Raw genomic sequence first — 16,375 nt, forward strand, 5'->3', positions numbered from 1 at the left:
GGGAGGAAGAATATTTTTTAATGATATCTCTTAAAATGTCAGATTTAATAGGAAAAAAAAAGTGAAAAGGAAAGCCCTCTGCTTCCCCCACCCAAACACTGCAATCAGAGGAGGTTCCTGAATCGCGGCTCTGACCCTGTCACAATTCCACATGGAAGATGTGGTAAATACCCAGAGCCTCCCACCCTCCTGTGCTTGATCACAGCAGCCAGACGCACAATGAAGGAGGCCTCTGATGATGATGACATTTTATTTAAAATTCAAATCTTTACAAAACGCCAGGCTTCCCATCACCTGGTACGAAGAGTCTTTAAGAGAGGATCGTAAGCTGGAGGATACAGTGTCATTCCATGCAGGTAGAAAAAGGGGTGGAACGAAGAAGACCGTTCTCACCCACGAGACCTCCCAGCCTCACTGCCCTCTCCAAGTGGGTCTTGTTTGTAGAACTGGAAGGGGATGAAAATGCCTTCAGTTCACTGCCCTCTCCTCAGTTGATCTTGTGATAACAAAAGCGGCTGGACACTGTGCAAGGATTTCTGAGTGAATTCTGGGACCGGTGTAAATCAGTGCTACTGAAGATGAACAGCCTGTGGGCTAATATACATTGGCAGAGTTCTCTGCCCCTCAGCTTGAACTAACTGAGGCGGCATTAGCCATCGTGTATTTACTTTTGTCTAGCCTCTGGATTACCAGCCTGGTTCTCCTATTTCTTTTTAATTTTCCTTTTTTGAGACAGTCTCACTCCGTCACCCAGGCTGGAGTACAGTGGCATGATCACAGCTCACTGCAACCTCTGCTTCCTGGATTCAAGTGATTCTCATGGTTCAGCCTCCTGAGTAGCTGGAATTATAGGTGTGCACCACCACACCCAGCTAATTTTTGTATTTTTAGAGAGATGGGGTTTCGCCATGTTGGCCAGGCTACTTTTGAACTCCTGGCCTCAAGTGAACCACCCACCTTGGCCTCTCAAAATGGGATTATAGGCATGAGCCACCACACCCAGCCTCCATTCCTTTTTTAATAACATTATTTATGCTGCTTTCAAATACTTAACAAATACCATAGTTTTAAATATAATTTATTGAGTTCAAACGATTATTATGAATCATGGTAGGCAGAATTCTGAGATGGCTCCCAGAGATTCTTGAACTGTGGCGTACACATTTTTCCTAGTTATTCAGTCAGTGCTAATCTAGATGCCACTCCGAAGAGATTTTGTAGATGAAATTGAAATTTTTTAGATTTTAAAAAAAGTCCCAAATCAGCTGACCTTAACATAGGAGATTATCCTCAGCGGGCCTGATCTGATAAAGGAGGCTGTAAAGCGCCTGGCTTCCTCTGATGAAAGAGACTGGAAGTGTGCAAGGGCATGGCAAGGAACTGCAGGGGCCTCCAAGAGCTTAGAGCACTGCTGGCTAACAGCCAGCAAGAGAAGTGCGGCCCCAGCCCTACAACCACGAGGAACTAAATTCTGCCAACAACCATGTGAACTTGAAAGAAGACCCCAAGCTCCAGAAGTGACTGCAGCCCAGTCAACACCTTGATTTTGGCCTTGTGAAACCCTGAGCAGAGAATCTAACTCGGCCATGCTCAGACTTCTGAACTACAGAAACTGTGAAATAGGCCAGGCATGGTGGCTCATGCTTATCATCTCAGCACTTCAGAAGGCTGAGGCTGGCAGATCACTTGAGCCCAGGAGTTCAGCCTGGGCAACATGACAAAACTCTATCTCTACAGAAAAAAAAAAAAAACACGAACATTAGCCAGACATGCTGGTGTGCGCCTGTGGTCCCAGGTACTTGGGAGGCTGAGGTGGGAGATGTCTTGAGTCAAGGAGGCGGAGGCTGCAGTGAGCTGAGATTGTGCCAGGTCACTCCAGCCTAGGCAACAGAGCCAGACCCTGTCAAAAAAAAAAAAAAAAAAAAGAAAAGAAAAGAAACTGTGAGATAATAAATTATTGTTTTTAAGCTGCTAAATTTGTGGTAGCCATGCAATAATAGAAATCTAGTACAATCAGATATAGCATATTTGCTCTGGCCTAAAATGTAAAGAAAGTTAAGTACAAATGCAATTTTAAATTTTATACCTCATTCTTCTTCCTTTAGAACCAGGTACAAAAGAATAGAATATCTTTCCCTTTATTTATTAAATAATAAAATTTAAATTGGGCCAGGTACAGTGTGGCTCATGCGTGTAATCTCAACACTTTGGGAGGCCAAGGCTGATGAATTGCTTGAGGCCAGGAGTTCGAGACTAGCCTGACCAACATGGCAAAACGCATTTCTACTAAAAATACAAAAATTTGCCAGGTGTGGTAGCATGCACCTATAGTCCCAGCTACTCAAGAGGCTGAGGCATGAGAGTCACTTGAATGCAGGAGGTGGAAGTTGCACTGAACCGAGATCACACCACTGCACTACATTTTAATACCTTATTCATATTTATCTAAAACCTAGAAGTTTAGGATCATCACTAAATACTCCTTATTCTCTTTTTCATTTTTCATAACCTTCCTATTGTAATTACAAGGTTTTAGAATTCAGTTTATCAATATGAGATGTAAAATGGGATTCACTTTCCCAAGTTCAAACATATACAGTAGCAAAATAGCAAAATAAGCCAAAAGACTTTATGTAATGCATTTATCCAATGAAAAACTATATTCCGTGACTTGTGATAGAAATCCTGCAACATGGATGAAAACTTAATTTCATCAATTAATACATACAAACTAAATAATAGCAATGTTTCTGTTTTGGAATTATACATTGCTATTCACATCACTGAATTTTCTCCTAATATGCTTCAAGACAAAGAATTTTCTTTTTCTTTCCGGTATTAATCATTGAAGCTTAGTTTCTAATTAATTTTGGAGCATCAGAGCCTTTCAGCTCCTTGAATAAAGATATTGTTAAAATTCTAAGGTTTTGTTTGTTTGTTTGTTTGTCTGACTCAATTAATTGGATGCATTTTAATGCCAAGTTTCCAAGACACAGAGAAGACTTTAGGAATGGCACTCAAAAAAAAAAAAAAAAAAAAATCAATGAAGCAGCGCCCCTTAGTGGTAAAAGGGCAAAATTATCAGTACAGTAAACATCTTGCTGAGGTATACAATTGGTAAGCGCAAAGTAATTCTCTCTTTAAAAAATTAGAAAGAGTTAAGTAGAACATTTTAGAGTAATCATTGCAAAGTGGATTATGGGGATTCACAGGGTGTTTAGAAAGCCAAAAGGGAGTCATTGCATGTGCTGGGGAAAGTGAAAATCAAGGATTAACAGCCTTTAACATGTAGGAAATTAAATTATCCCTAATACAAGTAGCAGAGTAATCTCAACAGCCATTTGTCCTCCAATGACTCTTTCACTGAGATGAAGTACAAATAAAAGTAAGCTGATTTTGTAGATTTATGGGGTAATTTTAGGTACAGTATTTACATGACCCTTTAGCATCATTGATTCATTAATATCAATACTCAGCAACATAAGACCTGCCAGCCATACTTTACGGCTGCAATCACAAAGGCTCAGGGAAATGAGAGAAGTAGTAGAGTCAATGATTGGATGTCATTGTTTCCAGTTCTGTAACCCTGTAACTGGGTTCATCCATGGTCCACCGCATAGAATGTACTCCATCCTAGAACTCTCCTTGTTTACTAGCTAAAAGGTATATGGCTGAGTCATTATTGTGTGAACTCTGTAGCCCAACTGCTTGGGTTCAAAGTGTGGGTTTCCTGTAATCCCAGCACTTTAGGAGGACAAGGTGGGAGGATGCCTGAGGCCAGGAGTTTGAGCTCAGGCGGGACAACATAGCAAGACCCTGTCTGGACAAAAAAAAAAACTTAAAACTTAAAAACAAAACAAAAAACAAACAAACAAAAAACCCTGGCTTTGCTTTACATTGAGTATGTGGCCTGGGGAATCACTTCAGTCCTTCTCTGCTTCAGTAGAAGAAGTGGCAAGACATTGTGTTGAGGATTAAATGAGGAAATACAGTAACTGTTTGGAGAAATGCCTGGCACCTAGTAAAAGTTTGAGAAACCTTAGTTGTAATTAGCTGATAGTGCATAGATTGACAAATTCTTCAAAGTGTTGCAAACTTTGGGTTCTTTTTAAACTCGGGATGCATTCCAGCTATCAACAATGGTGAATTACTTGGGAGGAGTAGACTTTGGATGGAAATAGAGCTTCACTGTTTATACTTGGCATACTTCGGTACTATTTGAATGTGTTACAACATGTATGTTGTACTATTGTAATTTTAAATAAATAAACAAATACAGAATATTTCAAAGTTTGCTTCAGTAATTCACCCTGGCCCTTGGAGTTCACTTGCTGGAATTTCTTCTAGGCATTTAACCCCCCTGTCCTTTTAGCCCTTTGCAAAGATGTCTCACCCCACCCCAGGCTAATTTTTTGATGAGACTTTTTGATTACAATCCAGTAGTTGCTGATGGCTGCACTCCAAGAGCACATCTGCAAGAAGGCACGTCAATGCTACAAACTCCTCTGCAGCGTAAGCACACTGGTGCTCAGCCTGAAGATTGAAGTCACGCACCAAAGAACACAAGCCACAGTCACAAATTTCTGTCAGCAACAGGGCACTGAAAGCTGTCACAGCATTCTTCTGTCTGGATGTCAGGCTGTCCATCTGCACTTAGATTGACAAGGAAAGGGAAAACTGAAAAGAGAAGCAATCCCCAGGCATCCTTCCCAGTGTTGCCCTGTAGCCCAGAGCACACCAGAACACGCAGGCCACTGATGCTCTCCCACCTCCTAGAGAACTATGCAATTTAGAACTGCCCTAGAAATCCTGAGCAGCTTCTAGCCGGGTGTGGTGGCGGGCACCTGTAATCCCAGCTATTCGAGAGGCTGAGGCAGGAGAATTGCTTGAACCTAGGAGGCGAGGGTTGCAGTGAGTGGAGATCACACCACTGTCCTCCAGCCTGGGTGACAAAGTGAGACTCTGTCTCAAAAAAGAAAAAAGAAATCTTGAGCAGCTTCATGAGGACATTTAATATCTAGTGAGGGATTTTTGAACAAATAGCCCTACACAACTCTTGGACAAGTTCCTTAATCTCCTTTACAAAGAGAATAATTAGTTAGGGTGATGATAGCTGCTGTAACAAAAGTTTATTTCTCCTTTACAAGAGTCCACTGTGGGCTGGGCGCGGTGGGTCACACCTATAATCCCAACACTTTGGGAAGCCAAGGCAGGCAGGATCACCCGAGGTTAGGAGTTTGAGACCAGCCTGGCCAACATGGCGAAACTTCTTCTCTACTAAAAATACAAAAAGTAGCTGGGCATGGTGGCGTGCGCCTGTAGTCCTAGCAACTCGGGAGGCTGAGGCAAGACAGTTGCTTGAACCCAGGAGGCAGAGCTTGCTGTGAACCAAGATTGCACCACTGCACTCCAGCTTGGGCCACACAGAGTGAGACTGTCTCAAAAAAAAATAAAAAAAAGATAATCCACTGTGGATACTCCTGTGTCAAAGGCAGCAGCACTCTGCTGTGAACAGTCCTTCAGGGACCCAAGCTGATGAGGGGTCTGCCATCTCTAATGTTGGCTTCCAAAATCCCCTGGGCATTGGTTTCCAGCTGGTAGAACAAGAAAAGGAGCATGCATGGGAGGTTTTTGTGGGCCAGGCCTGGAAATGGTGCCATTATATTCTGCCAACTAGAATTCAGTCACATGGCCACACCTGTATATCTGCAAGGCAAGCTAGGAAACGTGGTTAATCTGTATGCCCAGAGAAAAGGGGGGCATGGATTTGGCAAACAGAGAACCAGAACCAGTCTCTGCCACAAGAAATCACATACTTACACTGAAGAGTTGTGAAAAAGATTAGAGATAATGTGGTGATGTATCCTTGGCCTATGGGGGCATGCAGGTTGGGAAAGACACATCAAATGTGAAAAGAGGTGAGCAGTAGAATGCCCAATTGGAGACCAGATAGTGGGCTGAGCTACAGTAGTCAGAAGCAACAAAGGTTAAGGTGCTGGCAGAGCAGACTGACTCATTTAGGGATAAGAGATTTGAGCTAGGTCACTCAGGTAGTCATCGATGCTGTTCACCAAAGGGCTTCAGTGCTCTGCCTTCAGGCCATGAGGCAGCACACACTTCCTGCCCCACCCACCCCTATTGTGTGGTCAACAGGCAGAAGTGAAATGCGTCACTTCTGGACTGAGCTTTTAACTGCTGGGATGAGACTCTCTCGTGGACTTTTTTCCTTTGCCAATGACCACAGTCCGTGTTCCAGAGAGGGCCTGCTCCATCAGCCTGAGTCCTGGAAAAGGGCACAGAGCATAGGCTCTTGGTGCCCAGGCAACATCTTGTTATTTTAAGTCACTGAGATTTTTTATTTTTTATTTTTTTGAAATGGACCTTTGCTCTTGTTACCCAGGCTGGAGTGCAATGTCACGATTTTGGCTCGCTGCAACCACCACCTCCCAGGTTCAAGCGATTCTCCTGCCTCAGCCTCCCGAGTGGCTGGGATTACAGGTATGCGCCACCATGCCCGGCTAATTTTTGTATTTTTAGTAGAACAAGATTTCTCCATGTTGGTCAGGCTGGTGTCGTACTCCTGACCTCAGGTGATCCACCCTCCTAGGCCTCCCAAAGTGCTGGGATTACAGGCGTGAGCCACCGCACCTGGCCACGTCACTGAGATTTTTAAAGTTGTATATTACCACAGCATAAACTGGCTTATTATTACAGGTATAGACACCTTTTTCAGGCAAGAGGCATCAGATAGCCTGTGAGGCAAACCAACCAACCAACCAACCAACAAAAAGGCACTCTTGTCCGTTTTAGCTCATTAGTTCCAAAAATTAAGGAATCATGATTTTTAAAACATAATTTACACATTATTGCCAAAATGCAAGCAAAGGAAGCACTTAATGGACCTTGAATTATTTAAAATACTAATAAAGCCAACTTTCAATAGAACCTCAGACATACTCTCTTCCTTAAAAGATCATTTGTCCCAATTTGAAGAAAGTTTAAAGCTACCAAGTGCTAAAGAGCGATCTTATGGGCATATTAGTATCTAATCAACACCCTCCCATAACCTGGTGTAATCAGAAATAAAAGAAAAATGAACATGGGGGAGCTTTGGAGGGAACTGTGGGCAGCTGCCTGGAACATACTTATGTAGGGACAAATCTGGCAACTTGACTGTCCTCTGGGCTCTCTAGAACTGGCCTCCTGAGTTAGGGACAGCCTCCTGCACTGATGGTTGCCTTACAGGCCAGCTCTGTGCTGTTTTCGTAATTCGTGCAATTCCACCTCAGATCTCATTCACATCAGCTCACACTGCAGGATAACTTGACGTGGAAGTACAATGGGTGGGAGATGGTGGCTCTCTTTAATGCATTCCCCTAGAGTGACAAGAGCCATCCAACAAAGCATCCTCAGTTCTGCCTGCTTCAGCATCACAGGAAATCTGATGTTTCCAGCCAGCTGGTTGAGCTGCCTTAACTAGAGCTCAGCAAGCAGACTATAAAGTCCCTAAATGCAGGACCTGTATTTTACTCATCTGTGAATAGCACGGTAATTACTTACAAGCCTGCTTTGAATTCAGTCAGATTCTGGCTTGAATATTGATCCCACCACTTAATAACTGGGTAACCTTGGCCACTTAACTTCCCTAACCCTGCTTTATAGTTTATAAGATAGGAATGATAATTCCCCATTCCTTTGACTTGTGGAAATTAAATGGGACACGTATACAAAGCTGCTAGTGCAGCTCAAAAGTCTTAGTTGAGTGCTTGGAAGAACAGTGGATTCTATCCAAACAAGGGTATGTGATCTCAGAAGAGACCGTGTGTATCTCTTTATCAAGACGTACAGGCTGGGCGTAGTGGCTCACGCCTGTAATCCCAGCACTTTGGGAGGCTGAGGTAGGAGGATCACTTGAGCCCAGGAGTTTGAGACCAGCCTGGGTAACATAGTGAGACACTCCCATTTCTACCAAAAAAAAAAAAAAAGAAGAAGAAAAGAAAAGAAAAAAAAAAGCTAGACGTGGTGAAGATCGCTTGTGCCCAGGAGTTCGGGGACTGCAGTGAGCCGAGCCGTGATCATATATTACACTCCAGCCTGAGTGACAGAGCAAGACCCTGTCCAAAAAAAAAAAAAAAAAGCTATTAATACAAACATGTATACGTTTGTGATTGTGTCACAGTGGCAGTTTAAAGGAGAAATCCTTTGCCAGAGGTTGCAAAAGCTATAAAAGTTAGAGTGGAACAGTGCTTCAAGGGAAGAGATTGGTTTTCATTTTATCTGCATTGTTTGAATATATAAGTACATGATAACTTCAATAGGGATACCAAAACAAATAAATAAATTTTAAAAAGAACATGAAAGGCCAGGCGCAGCAGCTCACACCTATAATCCCAACACTTTGGGAGGCCGAAGCAGGCGGATCGCTTGAGACCAGCCTGGCCAACAGAGCAAGACCCGCCCCCCTCACCCCCCTATCTCTACAAAAAAAGAAAAAAACTTTTTAAAAAGTACATGTAATTTAAAATGAATACAACTTTTTAGAAATGTTGGGCTGGCAGGGTTGCCGGCTTATTTGGTGAGTCTTTCACCTCGTTTGGAGATAGCGAGAGCAACGAAAACATTAATTACCAGGTATTAGTATTAATACGGCGGCTCCATACCCACATGGACCTGGGGGGACAAAAACTCCTAATCTTGGACAGCTGCGCCCAGCCCTTCTTCACCTGCGGTCCAGGTATCATCCTAGTCTTCCCTCCGTCTCTGGGGTGGGTCGTTTCCAACCCTCCGCCCTGGTCCAGGCCACTGAGGGAAGGGAACAAAACTAAGGCCGGGAGGGCCGGGCCCCAGCCTGGAGTGTGTGGCTCCGGGCCTCCCCCGGGTGCGGCAGTTACGGCGGTTCCGGAGCCGCGGCGCCCAGGGCCGAGGGGCGGGCCCGAAGCCGCGGCCTCGCCTCCGCCGCGCCGGCCGCTCCCGCCGCTCCGCGGCCTCCCGGAGACACGCCGCCATGCTGCAGAAGCGGGAGAAGGTGCTGCTGCTGAGGACCTTCCAGGGCCGCACGCTGCGGATCGTGCGCGAGCACTACCTGCGGCCCTGCGTGCCCTGCCACAGCCCGCTCTGCCCTCAGCCAGCCACCTGCAGCCACGGTCAGGGCCGGGGCGGGGACGGGGCCGGCGGGAGCGGGCGGGACTGGGCGGCTGCGGTGACGGGGTGAGCGCGGCCCAGAGGCGGAGCGCCAGCGGCGGGGACACCGAGGCGTAGGCCCCGCGGCCTGCGCCCGCCCGCCTGCCTCACACCCAGCCCTCTGCCGGTCGGGACCCAGCGGCCCAAGTCCGCGGCTTCCGGGGTGCCCCGCCCGGGACTCCCCGACTGCTCCGCTCTGTCCAGTGGGAGGGCCCGAGAGACCCGCACCCCATCCCGGAGACCGGGTGGCTTGGCTTCTCAGAGGGGCCCAAGGGCGCGGAAGCCGAGCGTTCCTCCCGCCGCAACCTCGCGCGGCGGAGAAATGGGGAGGTCCCGAGCCGGGAGCCCCCGGGAGCTGCGGGCCAGCTGCTGCCGCTGCGAAGCTGACATCATCTGCTTTGCAGCCACAGGTTTCCTGACCTACCCGCACTGGTGCCCCAGACTTTCCCGCCCGTGGAGAGCCTCTTCACCGTAGTTTTGTGAACTATCTGGGCCCGCACTGGAGAGGAAAGTCACGGGGAGGTTGGACTGGGGACTCCTGGGCCCCTGTCCTTGGTTTCTAGGCTGCAAGGGTGGCCGATAGAACGATGCACGTTACTGGCTCTCTTCCCCATGGGAGGATGAGCATGGGATGGGGGTCCTTGTCAGCGAATGTTTGGAATCCTCCAGACATTGTGATTAAGATGAACATTTCAGTTAGAGCTTGGCTAACCGGCTGTCAGATACGGGCCTGGTGGAAACCCCACCTCTGCCCGTTGCTTGCACGGATCATTTTCTCCATTCAATCTTTCTGGCTCTTGGAGGCTGCTGAGCACGTGCAGAAGCTTGACACAGAGCCAACTTGAAATTGCTGGGCATCATACACAAGTGGTATAAATGTGGGGGTGCTTCATTTGAATGTGTTTGTCAATGATGAGGTAACACTGAAATATTCAGGTTATGCTGAAAATGTGCTTGTTCGTTGTTAAATCAGTCATCCTCTCCGGCACCTCTGGCAACACCATAAACCACGTTGAGCTTGTATTTATCACAGCTTCAAAAAAAATTAGGGTGCTCAATATACCTGAGCTTTGGGTCTTTTAAAAACTCCCACCGTGGAGTTAAGACTGGAAGTTATTTTGTATGCCAGAGCACCGTGACATTTAAATAAACCAGGTTTGAAAACATTGTCTAATCTCTTACATTTTGAATTATGTTCCAGATGGGAAACTCTTGTCTAGTGATGTGACTCATTACGTGATCCCAGACTGGAAAGTTGTTCAAGATTATCTTGAGATCCTTGAGTTTCCTGAATTGAAAGGAATTATTTTCATGCAAACAGCTTGTCAAGCAGTGCAGCATCAAAGAGGCCGGAGGTATACGTTTTGCATTCTTTATTTCTATATGGCATAGGTTCCCCCCCACCTTAGAAAAGCTCCCTTGTTGGAGGAGGATGGGAGGAATTCATTATTTTGTCAGAAAGGACTTTTTAAACTAATTTTGTATTCTCTTTGATAGTGAGGAATGCAGTAACATTATTTTATATTTCTGCTGCAACACCTGGCCAAGAGATCTGACTGTAGATCAGTAAACTGCAGTGTCCCCAGTATGTGGGTATTTAAGATTCTAGTGTGAATTGGCTTCTGGCTTGCATTTTTATAGTGGCAGGGTTACTGCTTATTTCTTGTTGATAATGTGTATTATTTAATCTTATTTATAGATACATTGTTTCAGAAGCATACATTCTTTTCTTGGGGAAAAGAGTACTTTATTTTTAAATTTTAGACTCCTTTATTGGAGATGCAAATTGTAATGATTTATTCAGTAAAACCAGAAATAGCTTGTTTTATTTTTAGATTACTAGTGTAACTACCAGCCATAGTCATTGTATTTGCTAAACAAAGCATTTCCAATTGAACCAGTCTAAAATTCTTGCCTTGTACTTAAATGAAGAATAGTTGTCTACTTTTTAAACAAATACCTTAAAAAACGATTTCGCTTCCTTTAATGTTGAGAAAGGTTTATGACTTGAACTTAAGACTGTATGGAAATAGCATATTAGAATTATATGTCCAACCTCTTAACACTCTAAGTTATTTAATAAGCACAAACTATGCATTTATTCTTTTTTAAAATGTTGTGGTTTCTTCAGGCCTTGGTAATAAAAGATGAAGTGTTTTTATTTGTATATGAAAATGACAAATTGTACTCTTACTGTACACTCAGTTCAAAAAACGTACATTAACCAGATTGTGTGCAGGTTTTTTTCAGACAGAATATTTTTAAATGAGCTTCAAGTTGATTTTGTTCAGACACCAAGATATAGATGTTTATACAGATCCAAATTTAAATGCTGCTCCAGGTGTCATATTTCAATTTCTGCTACTAAAATCAATTTGTTGTTATCATTCGGATTGCTAACACACTGCGAGCCTTTTCAACTTCTGTTTTCTAAAATATTTTTAATGTTAAGGATTGTTTTAGAAACCAATTTCTGGGACATTCAAAGACAAAGAGTTGGAATTTAAACGTCTTTTCTCCTGAACATTTCAAGAGTAGTTAACTTGATGAAAAACTATTGGTTTTCCACTGCCTTACCATGTCTTTGAATATACTAAATGTGAAAACAAAAGATGAGGAGTTATGAAATAGGGCTATATGATAATACCCTGATTTTGTTTGTTGGGTAAGCACTTTTTAAGCTCTTAGTTCCAGGCCTTGGGGAATAAAAAAGTTGTTTTTTGTTTTGTTTTGTTTTGTTTTCTTGAGATGGAGTCTAGTTCTGTCGCCTGAGTTGGAGCACAGTGGCATGATTTTGGCTCACTGCAACCTCCACCTCCTGGGTTCAGTGATTCTCCTGCCTCAGCCTCCTGAGTAGCTGGGATTACAGGCACCCGCCACCACGCCTGATTAATTTTTGCATTTTTTGGAGAGATGGGGTTTCACCATGTTGGTCAGACTTGTCTCGAACTCCTGACCTCGTGATCTGTCCACCTCGGCCTCCCAAAGTGCTGGGATTACAGGCATGAGCCACTGCGCCCGGCCCAAAAGAAGCCTTAGTTCCTCTCATAACAAGCCTATTATCTTGCTGGGGTTAGATGGAAGAAGCAAGACAGTTATTATGAAGCACCTTAGACACACGAAGGATAATTTAATGTGGACGATGCTAAGTGCAGAAGTAAACGTGGGGTAGAGGGATTAGGCCGGAAAATCCTCTGGGGGAAATGGATTTGAGACTGGTCTTTAAGGGCATATTACGAGTATGATTGAAGAAGAGGAAGAAATCGGCAAGTTTGGGCCTTGGCACTTTGTTTACCTGTTAAGCAACCAGCAGGTGCGTTCAGGTTGACATAGCTAAATGACCCAAATTGTCCGAGTGCTAGAAAGTGTCTTTTATTGAAGGCTAACATTAAAATTAATAATAGGCATTGAATACATAAGATCCGGGAGACTTTATCATTATTAATAAAGTTTATTAATTCAGCCTTCCTAAGTGTTAAGTGTAAGTTATTTGACTTTTTTAAATTGACAGATTAAAATTATATATATTTGGCCATGCCCAGTGGCTCATACTTATAATCCCAGCACTTTCGGAGGCCAAGACAGGAGGATAACCTGAGCCCAGTTCAAGACTAATCTGTGCAACATAGTGAGACCCCTGTCTCTATTAAAAAATTTACTTTAAAAAAATTATACATATTTATGGTATACAACATGATGTTTTGAAATATGTATACATTGTGGAAAGGCTAAATCAAGCTACTTAGCATGTGCATTACTTTACATACTTACCATTTTTTTGGTGATAATTAACTTTTTATATTTAACTGAACTTGGCCTAGCAGAAGCTCTCTAGTGTTTTGTTCATTTAATGTTGCGAAACATTTTGTTTTGTTTTTCAGTTCTTCCTTGGAGATTTTTGAGATGCGAGTAAATAATTCATTTTATCCAATATGGTTTTAGGAACATTCGTGGTTAGGAAAGTTTTGTCATTTAATAATCCCTGGTCCGTCTGGTGTCTGGTTTACGATGCTTTGCTTGTTCTTTTTGACTCCCTCCTGAATTCCTTCTGTATAGCTTCAGAGAGTCTCCATATTTCATGCCTCAGTTTCTTGATGGTATATAAGATTGGCATCAGGCCAGGCTCAATGGCTCACACCCCTAATCCCAGCACTTTGGGAGGCCGAGGCAGGTAGATCACTTGAGGTCAAGAGTTTGATACCAGCCTGGCCAATATGGCGAAATCCTGTCACTGCTAAAGATACAAAAATTAGCCAGATGACGTGGCACAGGCCGGTAATCCCAGCTACTCAGGAGACGGAAACGGGAAAATCACTTGAACCCGGGAGGTGGAGGTTGTGGTGAGCTGAGATCGTGCTACTGCACTCCAGGCTGGGCAACAAAAGCGAGACTCTGCCTCAAAAAGAAAAAAAAAGATTGAAATTGTAGAATATTATGGTTGGAGAAATCTGAAAGGTCACATGATCTAACTCTCCATCCACTACCTCAGTGTTCTCAACATGAGTGATATATCAACCTTGTTTCTAAAAGAAAAAAATCCTCCTGGATACCAGTGTTAATTTATTTTTTTCTATTGTTATTTAAATATGTTTAAACATAAATCTCGGTATAAGTCCTCATGTTTAAGTACTTTAATACAATCCTAGTTTAAGTTAAATAAACTTACAAAATCAGAAAACTGCAAATGAACATTATTCAATGTGACAGATAACATTGTTTTGCTGAAACGAAATCACCAGAGTTGGGTTTAACAATGGAAAGACATAACCTTTAATCTGGTTATATTTGTAATGAGATTACCTATTTTGATTTCAATAATATCAATGCAGAGAATGCTTGTTCTCATAAGTATATTGCACAGAACAAGTATGACTAATATCAGATCTTCTGTCATTCAGGATAATCACATGTTCTGCCATCTAATAATCTTCACATAAATGCTTATTTAGTGAGGAGTCTCCCTGACAACTCTGTAAGGCTGTTTTGTCCACCGTGTTCATGTGTTCACATGTGTGTTCGTTTATTCAACAAATGTTCACCAAGAGACTATATGTGCCAGAAACTGCTAGCACTGAGGGTACAATGGCGAACCAAAGCAGACGGAGTCCTGGCAGGGTGACAGGCAGTAATCGGGCAATCACACAAACAGATGCAGAACTGCAGCTGTGACAAAGGCACTGAAGCACAGGGACGGGGCACCAGGAGAACCCAGACCAGCCAAAGGAGGCAAGGAAGGGCATTTCTGACGGGGCTGCCTAGGCGGAGGTCCAAGGGTTGGCGTAAACCAGACAGAGTGGAGGAAAGCTTTCAAGGTAGAGGAAAATGCCTGGGGCCCACGGGGAGGAGCCTGTGGCACATCCCAGGAGCTGAAAGAACGCCTGGGTGGGATGGAAGGCCTCATGGCGTCAGGGATATCAGGGAAAAGTTTTAAGCAAAATGAGATAACATGATCAGATTCCTGTCCTGAAAGGATTACTCAGTGGTAGTTCACACCTGTAATCCCAACCAACACTTTGGGAGGCGGAGGTGGGTAGATCACCTGAGATCAGGAGTTGAAGACCAGCCAGGCCAATATGGTGAAGCCCCAGCTCTACAAAAATCCAAAAATTAGCTGGGCATGATGGTGGGTGCCTGTAATCCTAGCTACTCAGGAGGCTGAGGCGGGAGAATTGCTTGAACCTGGGAGGCAAAGGTTGCAGTGAGCCAAGATCACGTCATTGCACTCCCGTCTGGGCAAAAGAGCAAAACTCCATCTCAAAAACAAAACAAAACAAAAAAGCAGGATTACTGGGCCAGGTAGAGAAGAGGCCTGGAAAAAAGAAGGGAGGAGCCTTTTGCTTTAGTCCAGATGAGGGAATGTTGGTAGCTTAGAGATAGAGAGAAATAGATGTTTCCAAGACCTGCTTAATAGGTAAAAAATCTATAAAACTTCCTAAGTGTGTAAGTAAGAGAATTGAAAACATGTCAACATTGAAACTGAAAACATCATACACAGCCGGGCGCAGTGGCTCACGCCTGTAATCCTAGCATTTTGAGAGGCCAAGTTGGGCAGATTGCCTGACCTCAGGAGTTCCAGACTGGGCAACATGGTGAAACCCCATCTCTACTAAAATACAAAAAATTGGCTGTGTGTGGCGCACGCCTGTAGTCCTAGCTACTCGTGAGACTGAGACATGAGAATTGCTTGAACCTGGGAGGCGGAGGTTGCAGTGAGCCGGGATCACTCCACTGCACTCCAGCCTGGGTGACAGAGCAAGACTCCATCTCCAAAAATAAATAAATAAATGAATAAAAATGAAAACATCATACACAAATGTTCATGGCAGCTTTCTTCATCACAGCCAAAATATGGAAACATCCCAAATGTCCATTAATTGATTATGGTTAAGCAAAATGTGGACTATCCATATAGGGCAATATTATTCAGCTGTAAGATGGAATGACGTACTGATACATGCTACAACGTGGATAAACCACAAACACATGCTAAGTGGAAGAAGCCAGCGCACACATAAAAACATCATATGTTGTATAATTCCATTTATGTAAAATGTCCAGAATAGGTATATCAACAGAGACAGAAAGTAGATTAGTGGTTGCCAGGAGCTGGGGTCAAGGGGAACAGGCAATGACTGCTTAATGGATGGATACAGATTTCTTTTCCGAGTGATTAAAATGTTCTGCAATTAGATCAATGGTGATGGTTGCATAACTGTGACTATACTAAAAACCACTGAATTGTGTGTGTTTTAAGGGCAAATTTTATGGTACGTGAATTATATCTCTTTATAAAGCTGCTATTTTTTAAAATCTCTAGAACTAGTGATAGATTTAGGTATGTGAGATGGTGGGGAAGGTGGGGTCAAGGATATCACTGAGGTTTCTGGTTTACATGACTGGATGGAGAGAGGGAAAGCTAGAGGAAGCCTGGGGGCAGGGAAGTCAAGGTCCAGAGTTTCAAGTGTCTCTGGGGTGTCTGAGAGGGCCTCACTGACGCCAAATGGCAGTGCAGTTAGAAGGCAGTCGTTCAGATGGCCCCAAATGTACTCCATAAAAATGTTTTGTGGCCGGGCGCAGTGGCTCATGCCTGTAATCCCAGCACTTTGGGAGGCCGAGGCGGGTGGATCACGAGGTCAGGAGATCGAGACCATCCTGGCTAACAAGGTGAAACCCCGTCTCTACTAAAAATACAAAA

The 16,375-nt window shown here is 43.9% G+C and overlaps 1 protein-coding gene across 9 annotated transcripts in view; it reads left to right on the forward strand.

Moving 5' to 3' along the window:
• Nucleotides 1-8,706: 8,706 nt before the first annotated feature.
• DIS3L (DIS3 like exosome 3'-5' exoribonuclease) overlaps nt 8,707-16,375 on the forward strand; it is a 42,280-nt gene continuing 34,611 nt past the window's right edge. For 5 of the 9 annotated variants that reach the window (XR_012415086.1, XM_073996100.1, XM_073996101.1 and 2 more), the window contains exons 1-2: nt 8,994-9,143; nt 10,382-10,535. Coding sequence is in view for 6 of the 9 variants with exons in the window: in XM_005559853.4 (XP_005559910.3) it covers nt 9,005-9,143; nt 10,382-10,535 (293 nt within the window). In the remaining 3 variants the exon portion in view is untranslated. Of the gene's footprint in view, nt 8,735-8,993; nt 9,144-9,220; nt 9,703-10,381; nt 10,536-16,375 lie in introns of those variants that run through there. The other 4 variants (XM_073996098.1, XM_073996099.1, XM_005559855.5 and 1 more) reach the window with 3 other exon arrangements.

Source organism: Macaca fascicularis, chromosome 7 (assembly GCF_037993035.2).
Source record: "Macaca fascicularis isolate 582-1 chromosome 7, T2T-MFA8v1.1".
Classification (NCBI taxonomy): Eukaryota; Metazoa; Chordata; class Mammalia; order Primates; family Cercopithecidae; genus Macaca; species Macaca fascicularis.